The sequence below is a fragment of the Cantharellus anzutake genome (assembly GCF_015039405.1).
Source record: "Cantharellus anzutake strain C23 chromosome Unknown EI90scaffold_21, whole genome shotgun sequence".
NCBI lineage: Eukaryota > Fungi > Basidiomycota > Agaricomycetes > Cantharellales > Hydnaceae > Cantharellus > Cantharellus anzutake.
The window spans coordinates 78,437-94,085 of NW_024066971.1; the positions used below are offsets into that span (position 1 = coordinate 78,437).

At 49.2% G+C, this 15,649-nt stretch overlaps 7 protein-coding genes across 7 annotated transcripts; 3 read left to right on the top strand and 4 right to left on the bottom strand.

Moving 5' to 3' along the window:
• Positions 1 to 416: 416 nt before the first annotated feature.
• Positions 417 to 2,148, bottom strand: EI90DRAFT_888391 (uncharacterized protein). The gene is made up of 7 exons (XM_039068197.1): positions 1,687 to 2,148; positions 1,283 to 1,638; positions 1,042 to 1,228; positions 867 to 988; positions 771 to 805; positions 681 to 710; positions 417 to 629 (listed from the first exon to the last, which is right to left on the bottom strand). Exons 1-7 carry the CDS (start codon positions 1,710 to 1,712, stop codon positions 540 to 542), a joined length of 846 nt encoding a protein of 281 aa, XP_038916387.1. The 5' UTR covers positions 1,713 to 2,148; the 3' UTR covers positions 417 to 539.
• On the top strand, positions 1,953 to 4,263 carry EI90DRAFT_3289113 (uncharacterized protein; the record flags this gene model as incomplete). Its single annotated transcript, XM_039067150.1, has 7 exons — positions 1,953 to 2,041; positions 2,089 to 2,143; positions 2,203 to 2,346; positions 2,399 to 2,446; positions 2,497 to 2,605; positions 2,655 to 3,852; positions 3,879 to 4,263. 7 exons carry the CDS (start codon positions 1,953 to 1,955, stop codon positions 4,249 to 4,251), a joined length of 2,016 nt encoding a protein of 671 aa, XP_038916388.1. The 3' UTR covers positions 4,252 to 4,263.
• On the bottom strand, positions 4,202 to 5,113 carry EI90DRAFT_889212 (uncharacterized protein). Its single transcript, XM_039068198.1, has one exon. It carries the CDS (start codon positions 4,999 to 5,001, stop codon positions 4,480 to 4,482), a length of 522 nt encoding a protein of 173 aa, XP_038916389.1. The 5' UTR covers positions 5,002 to 5,113; the 3' UTR covers positions 4,202 to 4,479.
• On the bottom strand, positions 5,061 to 5,881 carry EI90DRAFT_2919190 (uncharacterized protein; the record flags this gene model as incomplete). Its single annotated transcript, XM_039054697.1, has 2 exons — positions 5,061 to 5,297; positions 5,351 to 5,881. Coding segments are annotated over 2 exons (768 nt in total), but the record flags the coding sequence as incomplete, so codon positions are not given.
• A 2,085-nt stretch (positions 5,882 to 7,966) lies between these two features.
• Positions 7,967 to 9,976, bottom strand: EI90DRAFT_3055605 (uncharacterized protein). The gene is made up of 3 exons (XM_039060155.1): positions 9,724 to 9,976; positions 8,453 to 9,658; positions 7,967 to 8,393 (listed from the first exon to the last, which is right to left on the bottom strand). Exons 1-3 carry the CDS (start codon positions 9,776 to 9,778, stop codon positions 8,134 to 8,136), a joined length of 1,521 nt encoding a protein of 506 aa, XP_038916391.1. The 5' UTR covers positions 9,779 to 9,976; the 3' UTR covers positions 7,967 to 8,133.
• Positions 9,977 to 10,048: 72 nt separating this feature from the next.
• On the top strand, positions 10,049 to 11,309 carry EI90DRAFT_3055606 (uncharacterized protein). The gene is made up of 9 exons (XM_039060156.1): positions 10,049 to 10,144; positions 10,194 to 10,237; positions 10,297 to 10,444; positions 10,512 to 10,570; positions 10,625 to 10,663; positions 10,719 to 10,837; positions 10,891 to 10,989; positions 11,045 to 11,122; positions 11,170 to 11,309. Exons 1-9 carry the CDS (start codon positions 10,059 to 10,061, stop codon positions 11,275 to 11,277), a joined length of 780 nt encoding a protein of 259 aa, XP_038916392.1. The 5' UTR covers positions 10,049 to 10,058; the 3' UTR covers positions 11,278 to 11,309.
• A 1,287-nt stretch (positions 11,310 to 12,596) lies between these two features.
• EI90DRAFT_3055607 (long-chain-fatty-acid-CoA-ligase) lies at positions 12,597 to 15,202 on the top strand. The gene is made up of 6 exons (XM_039060157.1): positions 12,597 to 12,939; positions 13,004 to 14,084; positions 14,139 to 14,163; positions 14,214 to 14,495; positions 14,543 to 14,972; positions 15,025 to 15,202. The coding sequence occupies exons 1-6, from the start codon at positions 12,712 to 12,714 to the stop codon at positions 15,040 to 15,042; spliced, it is 2,064 nt and encodes a 687-aa protein (XP_038916393.1). The 5' UTR covers positions 12,597 to 12,711; the 3' UTR covers positions 15,043 to 15,202.
• The last annotated feature ends 447 nt before the right edge of the window (positions 15,203 to 15,649 follow it).

The following is a 15,649-nucleotide window of genomic DNA, read 5'->3' on the forward strand; positions in this document are numbered from 1 at the left end:
TACACTTACCCACAGTATATTGTGCCCTGGACAGGGCTGTTTACAGGTTAGGCTGTGGGCCATAGAGAGGGGTCATGGGGACCTGGGGATCGTCCCCTGACAGTCATACCAACTTCATGTACAATACAAGAGAAAGTGCTGAGTCATACTGGCTACATGTACAATACAAAAAAATTGAATGGAATGGCCAGCTCTATTGGTTGTCTGATGCATATTCCCTTATGAGGCACTTCCATTTCTGAACACTATTCAACTTTCCCTTACTCAGCATTTCCATGTCTGACCTCTATTCAAGAGGGTCCGTCGGGTCCCAGCCTCTACTTTAGTAGAGACTGGGATCCTGCCTAGAGTGGAGGTCAGGATTGTACAGATATGACAGTGCCTCCTCATGGGGACTTCCTCAGCTTCAAGCAAGCTTCCCTCTTACTTCAATGATCATTGTTTGTACTTAAGGTCCAGCATACAAATGTAAATACAACACATGCCATGCAAAAACTTTGGAGCCAAGTGTAAAATTAGCAGCAAGGGCTGACAGGTCTTCACCCTTTCTTAGGAAAATATTCTGTAATTTTCCCATTCTGCTGTTTGTGTACTCCATCAATCTTCTGCTTCTTTGGTTTGGGGAGCATCTATACACAGGTGAAGGCACAGCAAATGTCTCAAAACATAACAATACTAACCAGATCATCATCCTCATCTGCTGGACCATGCTGCTTAACACTTTTAGTTGCAAAGTTCTCAACAACTCCAGAGTGTTGTGGCCATCCAACCTGACTTTGGCTCAAATGCAACCTAGATTGTGTATCTGGTGGTCATACATAATGCCAATGTATAAGCACTCCCTTGGGGTCACACAATGCAGTTACCTTCTACCTTCATTCTCTGGTTCTGAAAAAATGCTTCTATGCCATCCCTACGTTGGGAGACAGGCAAAAAGAATGTGGGACTGTTTGTCCCAACTTTCCCAACCTCTTTAGGGACAGGATAACTAATGTAATCAGACCATCAAAGCATACTGTGTAGACCTGCTGAGACACATACCAGTCAAAATCCGATTCATTGGAGTGAAGTAGTCCACACAATTTTTGGGACCAATCTTCCGGGCTCAGCCACAATTCAATGTCTTCTTGTGAAGACAGAATAAGCGGCATGCGGTCATGCAGAAAGGCCAGCCTCTTGGAGGCTTGAGTCGTGACAATTGTGACGGTGAACGATGGCTCTTGAGATCCTGAATGGAATGTCAACTGAGATGAGCTGTGGTGAAGGAATCTACACACTCAACCTTCATGATATACAACATCCCACAGTCCAGCAAAGAGCATCAGGTGGTCATCCTTATACTTGGTGAAATAAGGTATTCGATGATTCCCCTTTTTCAACCACTCAAAGTATCCTTGTGCCGGCACGAGTGCCCGCTTCTTGCTCTTAAGAGAATTCCAGAGAGCGGAGGTACCATCCATGAGATGTTCAGATCGCGCATTGATGGTATTCAGTGAACCATCATGTTTAGTGAAGTGGGGAACAATTCCCCATTTCATGGTGTGCAGAATAAGTGAACCCATGCGAGCGTGAGGGTCCTCGGGGGGTGTTGATTCACGCCTGATGACAGGGATATTCGACCGAGGTGCAATATTGTATCTAGCCAGCAAGAGTCAGAAACAATTCCTCTCTCAGCTCTTCACGTACCTTCCGCTAAACCGGTTTTCATCCATGAACCTCTCAACACCAAGATAAGGGTAGGAGACGTTTATGTAGCTAATTGACTAAGGAACCGCTTCTGCGGGTCTCCAATGTATTAAGGGGCTAAGACACCCACGAGATGCGGCAGGCCGAAACGGCCACACATTGAGATAAAGACAGTTATTTTCGAGCTGGTGTTAAAGTGAGAGGTGGAATCGGGGTGAGATCCTTTGAGACTTAGTCATCGGCGACAGCCGATCTTGGTCCCTCACATGACAGTGGTCCAGCAAATATTTCGCCTAAGTTTGCGAAGATTGACGGTAGAGAATGGCTTAGGTATACAACCCTTCGCCCGTCATCGGTACGCACTCGCTTCTTCACCCAATAGGTTGTGCTGAAGGTTTCAAGGCACGATTGGAATTCGCAGAAACACGATACTTTATCTGTCGTTGGACCAGTCCAGGTCAGTAACCTACGCCATAGCTTCGTCATAGAGTCTGACCTCATTATCCGATGAACCAGGGCAGCGGTTCGCCTCATTATTCAGAGGAGAACCTGGAGGGATTCTACCATGATATCTTGTCGCCTATTTCGTCAAAGGAGAAACACTCAGCCTCGCCACCTTCGCTATCCTATAAGGAATGGTTCGAAACTGTTCGATATCTAGTAAGTCTCGCCTCATCTGTCCCATTCCAACACTTTTCGATATCCTTTCAAGTCATCGCGAGACAAAAATGGAGTATTCCGATCCCTCGAAACGATGTTGGTCTGTGCACTTTGCAAAACATTGGCCCCCTGACGCTGATCCTTCTCAAGAAATCAGGACTGAATGTCCCTCCCGGCTTAGCATCATTCGTGATGGAAGATCTAGCTGATTCAGGACGGGTTGCAGCCTTCGAGGCTATACAGGGACTTTTTTGCGCGTGTAAGCCGCAGCCCGGTCATTTCAGAGCAATCAGTGACACCGTATCTAGTTGGAAAACCTATTGATTCAGCCGGTGTGCACTTGCATGTGAAGGCTTACGTGCGGAACGGCCAGATCGAAAGAGCCTGCGGATTGATACATTCCTACGAGGAGCGTAACATTATGCCTCAACTGAAGACATACTCATTCATCATCAGATCTCTTCTCACATACGCACGCTCGGACTTTCGTGCACTGGCATGGGACATGTTTTCCCACATGCGTTATGTTGCGCACCCCGTGCCAGACGCCCAGTTATACAGCGTAATGCTCAAAGCCTGTGCGGATGCACCAACACCCCAAGCTGAGCGTGCATTGGACTTGTTTGCTGAAATGAGCACCGATCACCAAATACGGCCTACCCGGGAAGCTTACAATTCTACCATCCTGGCTTGCGCTAAATCCCGAAATCATTTACACGGTGCATTCCAGCTCGCTCAAGAAATGCTTGAATTGTTTCGCTCGGGTGACAAGTCTTTGAAACCAGATCAAACAACTTTTGTCGCGCTGCTTGAGTGTACAAAGCGCAATGGCGACTTGAGACGGGCTAAGTGGATCTTATTTGAACTAACACGAGCACACCAATCCGGGGATGATTCACTTACACTGGATGATCGTGTTCTCTCGAATGTATTCCTCACCTATGCATCATATCGACCACGGCCTATGCATTCACTACGGCACGTGGGTGACCGACGCCCATATGCAGGTACGCGCCCGGAACCACCACTTCAACCCCCTTCCCCTCCCCTTCGGTACAACTCGAGGCAGCCTCTATCCTCCGTGGCTCTGCCTGCAACCCGTGAAGAGGTCCTGCTCGAAGCTTCGTCTCTGTTCTCACAATTTCTCGACTCCCGCGATGCTTCAAACGAGGAATCGAGGTCACTATACTGGAATGTGCCCCACTCAACACATTTACTGAATGCTTACCTCTGTGTCGTTCTCGCACATTCCTCCCTATCGAAAGCGAAATCCATATTTGACCAAATTTTCCAAGAGAGCGGGGTAACCAGGTCGGATAGGTCATATCAACTAATATTGGAACGATGTGCCCACCCCCGGACCTCCGCGGAAAAAAGAGAAGTTTTACCCGTGGCACAGTCTATTTGGCGTGAATGGACTGACGAGGGTGGAACGGGGTCTTGGAATGTGCCACTGGCTCGTACTGTCACCAAGATGTGGGCGGCAATGATTCGGGTCTGCGCGCTGTAAGCCCTTCTTTCCCTTCCCACAGGGCGATGCCACTAATGCGGAATCCTCTCAGTGCTGAAGACTATGACGGCGCGATGCAATTACTTCGGGAATTCGCCATGCGATATCCTCCATCCAGTGTTCTACATAGGCCTGACCTTAGACCGTCTTCTGAAGCGGCCCGCACCTGCCTAGCCGGACCCCGACGGTTAGTTCGTCTGACATCTGACAACTGGATCCCCGATGATACAGTTCCCCCATACCTGCTCTTCGATGACTTGGAGACACTTCACCATCGACTTCTAGTAGCTAACCGGCTTCAAGACATCGGATACATCAAGTGGTTGACAACATCATATCAGTATGCCCTCAAGTCGAGAAGGGAGCAATGTCTTACAGTAAAGGAGCGTTCGTGACCCGTGTTAACGAATACACTAGTGAAGTACACATACGTAGTTAGCATCAATTTATATAATTTCCAGCTCCTCATCGCTTTCAGTACCCGCATCTATTTGAGCCTTCCCTACCCTCTCGCGGGATGGACGAGTCGCCTTCGCCGATTGACTTGATCCTCCTTCGGAATTGGGCTGGGAGTTGCGCAGTTCCTCGACGACTTGACGCTGGTCAGATTATCAGTTCAACGATCAGAGAATGGATGGGTACTGTCCCACTATTTGCACGTTATCTTTGATGCGCTCTCGGGATATCCGCAAAGGGTCAAATCCTATTCTACGAATAGTTGATGCAGAGAATGGGCAAGTTACAGACCTCTGACTTGTCGGTGGGGTGACAGCGGGGGTGTGAGATGGTGTTTTGATCATGTCCCTCGCTTTGATAGACCTTCCCGCACACACCAAGCCCCCCATTCCTTGACTGCGTCCCGTACCACTTTCCATCGACTGTGCGATCTCAGCGCCTTGGGCACCGAGCCCCGGGCCGGGTTTCGAAATACGAAAGGGCGAATAAGTACGTAGACCCGGTTTGGGGAATTGTTCACCCGTGTCGAACCTCGCGACATGACCTGGGAATACATAAGTTGCTCCTGTCCCTGACGATGGATCTTTCGTCGCCTGGTCACTACTTCCTTGTCTCGGTAAAAGACCCCGCTTCCGACTGTAATCGGACAATGTGCTGCCAGCTCTGCCCTTGCGAAGGCCTGTGAGCATGCCCCCGGTGCTTCGGAAGCGTCAGCGATAGGTTCTACCCGAATCCAAAATCCAAACTCTTACGCTGAAGAGAATTCTGGACGAGACGCACGTCTGGACTCGACGGCTCTCTGTATATGATACTCGCACACGTCGCTGACCCGCCTGTCGTACCATGATTTGCATGTGGTACCATCTCGCCTTAACGCCGAGCATTTGCCCAAATCCTGGGACGTGCCGATAATCATAACAGAAGCCTCATGCTGTGGTGTGATAGCAAAAATGTTGTCCATAGGATGAGGCTTGTCCTTCGCTCGCTGGTGGAAAAGCGTGAGCATTCTGATCGAGCGGACCGAGGGGGTTGTTTCACCTGAAATGGCTTCAATATACGAGGATTCGTAACGACTATCACTGCTCCTTCGCGGAGTGTCGAGCTCGCCTCAAATACTCCTCCACTTCCACCTTTGTAAACGCGCTGCTCACTACCTCCTGCATCTTTGAGACTGGAAACAGTATCAGACTCAAACAGGATCATATTGAGAAGTGCATCGCCCTTGATCACGGATTTCCCTGTGGTTGGGTCCTGTCCTCGACGGCCAAAATCCACAAGACGGAGCGTGAGATACTTCTTTGCTGATTTGTGTACCACTTCAGATGCTCCCTGCGATGATTCACACAAATCATCGAGCTGGCTTTGACCCTGTGCCTCGGCCGTTGAGTGCTGAACACGCGAGCCATATCCTCGTGAGACCGATATTTGGCCGCGCTCAGCAATGACTCCAATGGTTACCCATTCGCCGGCTACAGGGACTTCATAATTGTGACCGCCTCTTGCAAGTCTGGCCACAGAATACAGCATTGAAGGGGAAATGTAGAAACGACCTCTTAAATGCTCTTGCACAACTTCATGTGCCGTTGCTCGAGATCTTTATGGTTAGATCACACACAATAAACGAATGGATGTAGCCTACATACTTCAGATTGATGTTCGAGTGCGGTTCCAACCGTTTGAAATGAGGGTCCGCAAGAGGAGGGTTGAAATGATAAGGCCCGGGTTGCAGATCTTCAATCACAGTCAAATCTTCACTGCGACCTGACAATGTGGCCCAGGAACCTCCCATTGAGGACGACGGAGTCGTGTTATGCCTGGGTGGCACGATGGACGTTGTGTTCTCTGATCCGACTGTTGCATTGAATGTGCCCAACGCTAAAGCAACACCAGATTTCTGCACAAGAGTGTTGGGGTGGTCCCACCCGGACGAACTACCGAGAGTTGCAGAGATGTCGTGCTTTCGTTGGAAAGAATCGCCCTGCCGTTTTCGGGGAAAAGTGGCGGATGGCGATGTATTGTGCGAAGATTCCCCGCGCGTTTTACGCCTCTCTGCTCATTCCAAAACCGTAAGCGAGCGGAATACTGACGGCTATGAATACACCTTACTCGGAGATGGCGTGGCAGACACGCGAATGGCTTCCGCACCCCTCTTTTTCCCTTCTTCACGAGATATCTCTTCTTCGAGCTCCTTTTGAAGTACAGCCATCTTGGCGCGCAATTCAGCTGCTCGAGAAGAAACTGCCCCGTCACCCATGGTAGAGCGATGACGAGGGTAAATCTTGAATAGATGATGATGAGATAAATCAATCTTATTACCCCGCGGCCTCGTGATGACGTGGCAGTGCGGCTATCCCATCATAACACCGTAGCGCACATGAGGGACCATCTCTACATGAAGGAAGGTTCTGGTTGGTATCATGACGTCAGGTGTAAGTTGGTGTTGAGTCAGATGATGACGTAGCGCTTCGCGGCTACCGTAACGAAGGGACCTAAAGTGAGACCAAAAGATCATCAGCAATCCTCCCTCTAGCTATGATGGCTCCATTGATCGTTCTAGTGAGCCATGTAGCCTCTGTCTCAAGCCCAGCCCCCTTAGTCGGTTTGTTCTTATGAATAAAGGAGTCGACTTCAACAAGTCGATGTGCGCCAGGCTCACCAAATTCTTGTATGAGCCAGCAAGCACTCCATCTCAAACGAACCCATGTGGGAATGTCCCAGTAAAGTGCACCCGTTGTTCAAAAGGATCAAGCGCAGTTTGGAAATATAATTTAGACGCTCACTGACACGCCAGCGCTTCCTCCTGCAGAGCTTACAATCACTGACTTCGAACTAGAAGGAATAAAGGTGCTCTGGGACAATAGGCATGTAGAAAATCGTGTCCAAGTTAGACATCAGAAGCACCTCAGGCCATGCCTCGTGATATCTGAAGCGCACAGCACGCGACTCTCTCTCTGGACCACCGATCTAGAAGAATCAAGCGCGAACACTTCCCAGCAGGCGAGGAGGGCCTAGAACAGCCTAACAATAGAGGCGATCCTTCATCGGCCGGGCCTGCATCTACCGATCCCAGCCTGCCACCCCCGACCAACCCTTTGCCGCCAACCAAACCTTCACCACCAGCCCCGCCCTTTTTTGCCAACAGATGCGGTACAGCGGCTGGAGAAGATGCTGCTGAAATTGCTGACGGGTCCACTGTTGTACGCTGTCCGTGGCCAGGATGCGAGACAGTTTGGGTCGTCAGCTTGAATGCTTTCAACTTTGATAACAAAAATCCATTCTCCTTATTAGTTTCATCGATTCTGTCAAGGGCTTGGACCATATATTCCCTCAGGGTGGAATTGCGGACCCCACAACAGCGCCAGAGCAACTAAACGTGCATGAAGACACTAATTTTTCCCTTCTCATAACATACACCCTTCGCCTAACAATCGATTTCTCACTGTACATATGGCCTATAACTTGATCTAAAATGTCGTCTGAAATAGGTTTTGCCGTCCCTCGTGAACGCCCTCGTATCCTGCGTTTGGCATTTCGGGAAATGCCCCTCCCCCTGGCCGTAATCGGACTGAACAACATAGCACCTGCATGCTAGCGCCTCGCGGCACCATTATGCGCTGCTCTCCAACATCTTGGGCAGTCCAGAAATACCACAGTCGCTGCCAAATATTACCAGAGGTAACGTAAGAGAATCAGCTGAAATGAAACAAAATGTGGAGTTCTGCTTTGATTTCGAGTACTCCAAGCACAGTAGTGTTATAATGTGATCACACAGATGTGGGCAATACCAGGCATCTACTCCATCTCAACATTAAACCCTTTGTCTACAATCTTTCAATGAGAAATACCCATGTTCTCATTCCGTTAATAAAAAATTCTCGTTCCGTGCATCCGTGCTCCCACCCCAGGTGCAGAGGTTGCCAGATGAATTGATGAGATAGACATCTGCGAAACAAGGGAGCAGCTGCCGTACAAAGGACAGCAAAGGCACCGGGACGACACACTCTGCCAAGCTCCGCAAGAAATTTGGGATACAGGCGACGCAAAGCGGAAGGCGACAGTTCACGATGTCCATAAGGAAGATCTAGATGAATGGAAGCAGTGGAACCCTGTTGCTCGCATACTCGGGTAGATATGTCATACCAGAGACGATGCCATCCACCACAGAACCCCTCAAACCACCCCCCACACCACTTGAATCCCATTGAACAGGTTGGAGCCTTTCAGTTTGGACAATTTGTTCATTTAGAACGGTTGAACGGCCAATCTGCTCCAAATTGCTCCACTGAATGTCAGCACAAATGACAATTACGCCAATGCTTTGCTGAGTGGCAAGTTGGATCATCTGATATGGAATTGATCCAGTCCCGGAAAAAGGATCCATTAGCACCGAGCCCGGTTCCAGATGCGCACGGAAATAGCGACGTAGAGGGATCGGGTTGAAGAACGGGTGCAGCCGTGTTAAAAGATAAGCGGATGAGCAGCGCAGTGATGTCCGACCGCGCGGAATCGAGACCTGTTGCTGGTAATCTGGGTAGGCGATGGCGAGGAGAAGGCAAAGCGCGGCAGGAAAGTCTGGCTGGGATGTGACTCGAGGCGCATGCTCAGGAGGTATGAGTTTCGCCGCACGAATAGATCCAAGTAACCTATCACTATACACTGGCTGAACTCCCAGTATCCGCAAACCAATGTTCAACGTTGGCCGCGTTAGGTCAACTCTCCAATTGTCATCGGTTGTCAATGGGGAACAGTCTCGTGCCTTTCCATTGAGTAGGTCATAGATTTCTTCACCAACGAACTGCGCTATTTCAGTAGTGGTAACAGTGCTAAATGGTAGAGTATGTGAAGGATTGTAGCAGGATCCTCTGAAGGTGGATGGTTCCAACGAAGGCAGGAACGTCAAAACATCCTTCAGGGCGTCATAAGACTCTCTTACGAATGATCGGACTTCCAGCAGGAATGTTTGGTCCGATGGAGGGTAAGTGCCCGCATCTATACATTCCGGTTTCCCTTCAGACCAAGCTCTTGTACCCTGGTACCTTGGTTCCTTGTCATGATTTCCTTTGAGTACTCTATTGATATGAGACTTTTGAAGCATTTTTCTGACCGACTCGAGATTCTTATCCGATACAACAAGGTAAACGGAGTCGGCACATTTCATTTCCCCAGCAGTGTAACAATCGAGGCACATGAGCAAGTGATCGCGATCGCAGAATCGGAGAATGACATGGTTTGAAAAGAGGCCGCCTGCTGCCTGGATTGTGATGGGGGTGAGACGGGGGCCATAAAAGCGATGATACCACTTGTCGAGAGTCTCAACAATGCATTCCAGCGCGAAATCCTCGAGGCCTACGCATACCAACACAAGAAGTCGGCTCAACACAGAGTGGTGAGGATACGATAGCTTGCAGCACCTTTGAGAACAGAGAATGCGACAGAAAACTTGAACTTGGGATTAAACCCCGACATTCTGGTCTCCAAGTTGCAATGACAACTGAATGTCCGGAGTCGGCCGATTCCAATACGTAAGAGGCGAAATCGAGTGAAGTTCCTCAATGAGACGTCCACCGAAGTACATCACCACTATTGGCCTGTTCTTCACGGCAACGGGGGTGTCTTCTGGCTTTGACCGCCCAGGCATTGGTCGCGGGATACGATCAGGTGGGTGGAGCTTGATCGAAGGCTGGCGCAACCGTCCTTTCTTACACTCGTCTTTCATGCTTTAGATGGGTCACTCGGTGGTCCCAGTATGCCAGAAGCGGAAGCAAGAGAAAGGCTTGTGATATCACAATGGGATGATTGTTTCAAGACGGCAGTGCACACGATCCAATCTGAGTACGCGATGCGATATCCCACCATTGAGTTATTTGAAAATTCCTCTCAGGTGCTCTCAGAACAGAGAGCTCGATCTTCCATCTCGCGTTCGAGGTGTGAAAGTCCATTCCTTTTGCATCGCGCCTTCCACTTCGAGCATTTTTTCCGTATAGCATCCATCTCAATGACCTTATGCGAGATCACTACAACCGAGAGACTATCTGTCCCTTTGGAGTGTCAGGAATACCGGAACGAAGCCCACTATACTTTCAGTGATAAGCGGCTGTCGAAAATTGATACTGTGCAGTCTCAATGCGTCGAGTATGTGCCTGGTTTTATTCGAAACCCAGATCTTTTATGAACCACCATCCCCTTTACACGCTCAAAGAGCACTTTCTCGCAGTGCACAACTCTGGACAAGCTACTCGGGCTACCTCCGTGAAATACGTAAGAGAAACGCGAAGGACATTACGCGCCTTTTTGATAAAGCATTTGCTCCAGCGCAGCTTTGCTTCGCTTTTGGTACCTGGAATGAAGTTGGTGGGTCTCAGTGGATACGTCCAGTACTGAGGGCCTTGTACTTAATAGTTCTAAGATATCGCTAAGTCACTGTACAGGAATGCAACTATCGAGATTTCAGCACTTCTTGCAGTCTTACGACGAGATGCCGACCGAATGGCTCTCGCTGCTGAGGAGATATCTAAGTCGACTGGGGTTCGCGGATTCAAGCCCGTCGCCATTCTCACTACTAACTTTCAAGTCGTAAGATATTTGGTTCATTGTCCTCTGCTTTGGAGCAAACATCCATCACGCTTGATCGCTCTGCCAATCAATTCCGCAACACACTGTACGAGACGTGGGACGAGGCAAGAAGGAAACCGAGTACTATTCTGACTTATCTTGACCAATCTCCTCAACCAGCTCCGGGAAATGCTACATGTTGCCTCACACAAGTTTCATCACGAGATGCAACAACATCGCTCCGAGGTCGTGTCAACTGTAAGTTCCGTGCTCATTGTTCACAAACAACTGAATTCAAATCCTAGGTTTCGCTCGAGTTTCAATCGTCCTTTGTGGAGGTAAACGACGACTCTTCATACCCTCCAGGAAACCGACATGATCTTAGCATGACGAAAAATTTACGGGCATCTTGATCACCATACAACGGGCCATTGATGACTACAAACACGTCACACGTAGTATTTTCACTGATATAATCGTGAACCTCACTGCAGTAATGGTGGGTGTCTCGCAGCCATCACGACCGACAAATCTTTAATTGCCATTGCAGAGCCACGCGAACTTGCAATGGGGGGTTCTACATTCTCACATAGATTTATTGCAGGAGGTTGGTCCATTTCCCCCGTCAGTCGAACGTAGGTCAAACGGTGTTGCTTCAGAACATGTATGAGCTTTCCAAGCGTAGCCACGTTGTCCTACATGAGGTCGAGCTTGGAGCGAACGCGGCAACTCGTGTCCATGTAAGACTATTGCTGTTTTCTTCAATAACAACTGACTACGTTATAGCAAGCATTGGAGAACTCGGTGCTTGCAGCAGAGAAAGCTACGGAGTCCTTGATTGCACTGACAAATGTTGCCAACACAGAGATGGTGTTCTTGAATTCGACCGCTCAAGCGGTGCATGCTAATTTCGCAGAGTTAATGCATCCCATCCCAATCCTCGCAAGTGACGTGTGGAGACAGTGGGCCGTGTCACTGCGACAGTTTGCTCCCGATTATAGTGCGTGACTTTCCCTACTCGAGCAGGTCATTCCGTCTCATCCAAACGTGAGTCCTTGATATGTTTAGTTCACATTTGACACGAATACTTGTCACTACGCTACGAACCATCGTTGCTCTACTGCGAGTTATTTTGGTGTATTTCGGGGTAAGACTAATGGTTTTTGGATCTCTCTGCGAAGAGTGATCTTTGCTGCAGAGCGGGGTACTGGTGATTTTATCGATCAGCCGACGTTTCTCAGCAATGGTTGCAACCAGTCGTTCAGCGCCCCAGCCAGATGGCACTCCAAGGTACCCGAAATAGCCAGCCTTCGCTTCATTAAGGCCGCTGAGTTTTGCTTCCATCTTCAGCAACTCGCTCATACTAACAGGGTATCGTAAACGCACCAAGAATAAAGCCCGGGTATCACTACCTTATAATCCGTGAAGAAATGTTCCAGAAGGGTATTGTTGTGATGACCGTGAGAGGGTTGACATTCTGGCAAAGGCTACTAATGGCATAGTTCGACCATCGCAGACGCATATATATATGCTGTGATGTATCACAGTAGTACCAGCACCACAAAACTCTTGAGATTCCCATGAAGGAACCATGCGAGGTTTCTCACTGTTTTTTCCTACACAACAGAGTCACTTCCCCAGCCCACAATTACGTAACTTCTGACGCTGAAAACGTGCGAATATAATACAGTTCTCCCACTATATATTGTAGCGGAGTTGTCCGAATTATAGTGTTATATTGTTATAACAAGTGGAATCCCGCGCGTGGCAGCGGATTCCCCAACAAGACTGCTCTTGCCAGCTTCGCCAACCACCCAAGTGCAAACACGACACAACCTCCGCCTGGCATGTCATATCCCATAGGAAGCCGTGAGATTGGTCCAGAAGCTCAGCCTGGTCAAGCCCGGATTCGCAGGTCCAACGTCAGCCCCGACGTGCTTGTTACCGAACCTCAAGAGGGTATTCACACTGTCTATGATATCTTGCAACATGCAGCACGAACGTATCCTAATAAGGATGCCCTGGGCTGGAGGGATATTGAGAATGTCATCGAAGAGGAGAAAGAGGTCATCAAGGTATGCTCGAGTCTTGGCTCCATCCTACCCACCAATCTTATGCATTCCATTCGGTAATGGCCAGATGGTCGCTGGAAAGACAGTCACAGAGAAGAAAACTTGGAAATATTTTCAACTCTCGCCGTATAGGTACATCACTTTTGCCGGCTTTCGTGACAAGGTTGCCACGGTCGCGAGTGGTTTGGCGTCGCTCGGCATCGCCCCTGGTGCGGTCTTCAACGTATATGCTGGGACAACTGTAAATTGGCAATTGATGAGTCACGCGTGCGCGTCAATTGGTGTGACGATCGCAACTGCATACGAAACTCTTGGAGAGGAAGGGCTGAAACATTCTCTGTCTGAGCCAGACTGTGTAGGGGTTTTCACAAATCCTGATCTTCTTCCTACACTTTCCAAGGTCATCGAGAACACACCAACCGTCAAAACAGTCATTTATGATGACAAAGCGACGCCAGCTGTTCTAGAGAGCATAGCCAGAGCACGTCCAGATGTCAAGGTTCTCAGTCTGGAAGAGGTCCTAAAACTTGGATCAGATTCTTCCATCCCCGATCTTGCCGCTCGTGCTCCCAAGAGAGAGGACTTGGTTTGTATTATGTACACCAGCGGCACGACCGGATCCCCTAAGGGAGTGATGCTTACACACGCGAACATTATATCCGCTGTTGGTGCAGTCATCAAACACCTCGGCCATCGTCTTCATTCCAACGATTTTTTCCTCGCCTTCTTGCCCCTTGCTCACATCCTCGAGTACGTAACAGAGCTGTCTCTGTTCTACCTTGGGATGACCACTGGGTATGGCAAAATCAAAACCCTGACTGACGCCTCAGTACGCAATTGTCAGGGAGACATTGGCGCGTTCCGTCCAACCCTCATGGTCGGCGTCCCTGCAGTGTGGGAAGCAATCAGAAAGGGTGTGCTGGGTAAAGTCAACAAATCAGGTGTCATTTCCAAAGCAGTATTTCATGCTGCGTACACATTAAAGAAGAATAAGGTGCCTCTGCTTAGTGCAGTGGCGGATGCAATAGTTTTCTCCAAAGTTAGGGCACAAACTGGCGGCCGCTTGCGCCTTGCTCTGTGTGGTGGTGCCGCCCTATCCCATGAAACCCAGGAGTTCTTGTCTGTGTCTATTGTCACTGTACTTCAAGGTGTGCAATGGAACCACCCAACCTTGTGCCTTCGGCTGACTATTGCACATTAAGGGTATGGCATGACTGAGTCCTGCGGGTGAGTAAAGTCCTTACAAAAGATGCGACGCGTTTCCTGATGCTTTTTAGCATGTGTACTGTCCTTACTCCAGATCAGTTTATCTATGGATCTGTCGGCACGCCGATGCCTTCGATTGAAATCAAGCTTGTCGATGTTCCAGAAGCCAATTACCTCACCTCCAATTCACCTCAGCAAGGTGAAGTGTGGATTCGTGGTCCCAGCGTAACTGGTGGCTACTTCAAACGAGACGATCTCAATAAGGACCCAAATGTCTTTACCCCAGATGGATGGTTCAGGACCGGGGACGTCGGCCAGTGGAACGTAGACGGCACGCTGACAATCATTGATCGGTGCGAACAGTGTGGCCTAGGTGTGCCAGATACTGACACCTTCCTAGGATCAAAAATCTCGTGAAGCTTCAAGGTGGCGAGTATATCGCTCTGGAAAGGTTGGAGTCGATCTACAAATCGTGTCAATATGTGGCGAATATTTGCGTCCACGCCGTTCCTGACGCCCGTCAACCAATGGCTCTAGTTTTCCCACATGAGGCAAACCTGCGTCACGCTCTTATCACTTCCCCGCCACCTGGTTTTGCGGGTGACGCCCAACATTCGGATTTATCGACCATCTGTGCGGACAAAAGCGTTCAAAGCATGGTCCTGAAGGAATGCAATGCAGTCGGGAAAAGCGCGAATTTTAAAACTATCGAGCTCCTGGAGGCCGTTGTGTTGACATCAGATGAGTGGACTCCTGAATCAGGTTTAGTCACACCAGCGCAGAAACTACAGCGGCGCGCGCTGCACCACAAGTATAAGGATGAAATAGCTGTGAGTCCGCTGATTTACCTTATGACACATCTGAGATTCCTGTACAATCTAGGCCGCATATTCTGCTTGAACTTGGCGTTGGACGGGTTGGTTCACGCACGTATCCGAATTTATTGGTGTTGGCCACGAGTCCCTCAAATTGTTTGATGCCTGATGAGACTTGGCACACACTGTACTACTGATGAGGTACCACTCCAATATTGCCGAAGTGATTAAACATTTGACTCTCATGGTGCCCACGTGCACAGTGATTGAGTAGTCGCTGGTCCCTCGTAAGACGGTTAATGCGTTCCGAAGCATGGACATGAACATGCTCTCTTGAGGTGTGCTCTTGGCCTGCCCCAATACAGGCGATGGGTCTACATATCATTGCTGAGTGAAAATGAGATGAGTGGGGTACTACATAGCGCCTGAGTTGCAAGCACTGATAGCGACCTCATTGAGGTCGACCTGTAAGAGTCACTAGTACTACTTATCCTATGTGGATCTTGGCTAAATAAACACCCGAAAGGAAGGCAACGACAGTGATACCGAAGGCCACTGTGCAGCCACGGTGTCAAATAGAATTGAAGCAGGCTGACGGCGCATGTGTGGATGGACGGATAAAGATGTTTAATTGAGAAAGTTGCCAGAGGGACAGACAAGCCACAGAACAAGTACGAGTATACAAGTGCGCG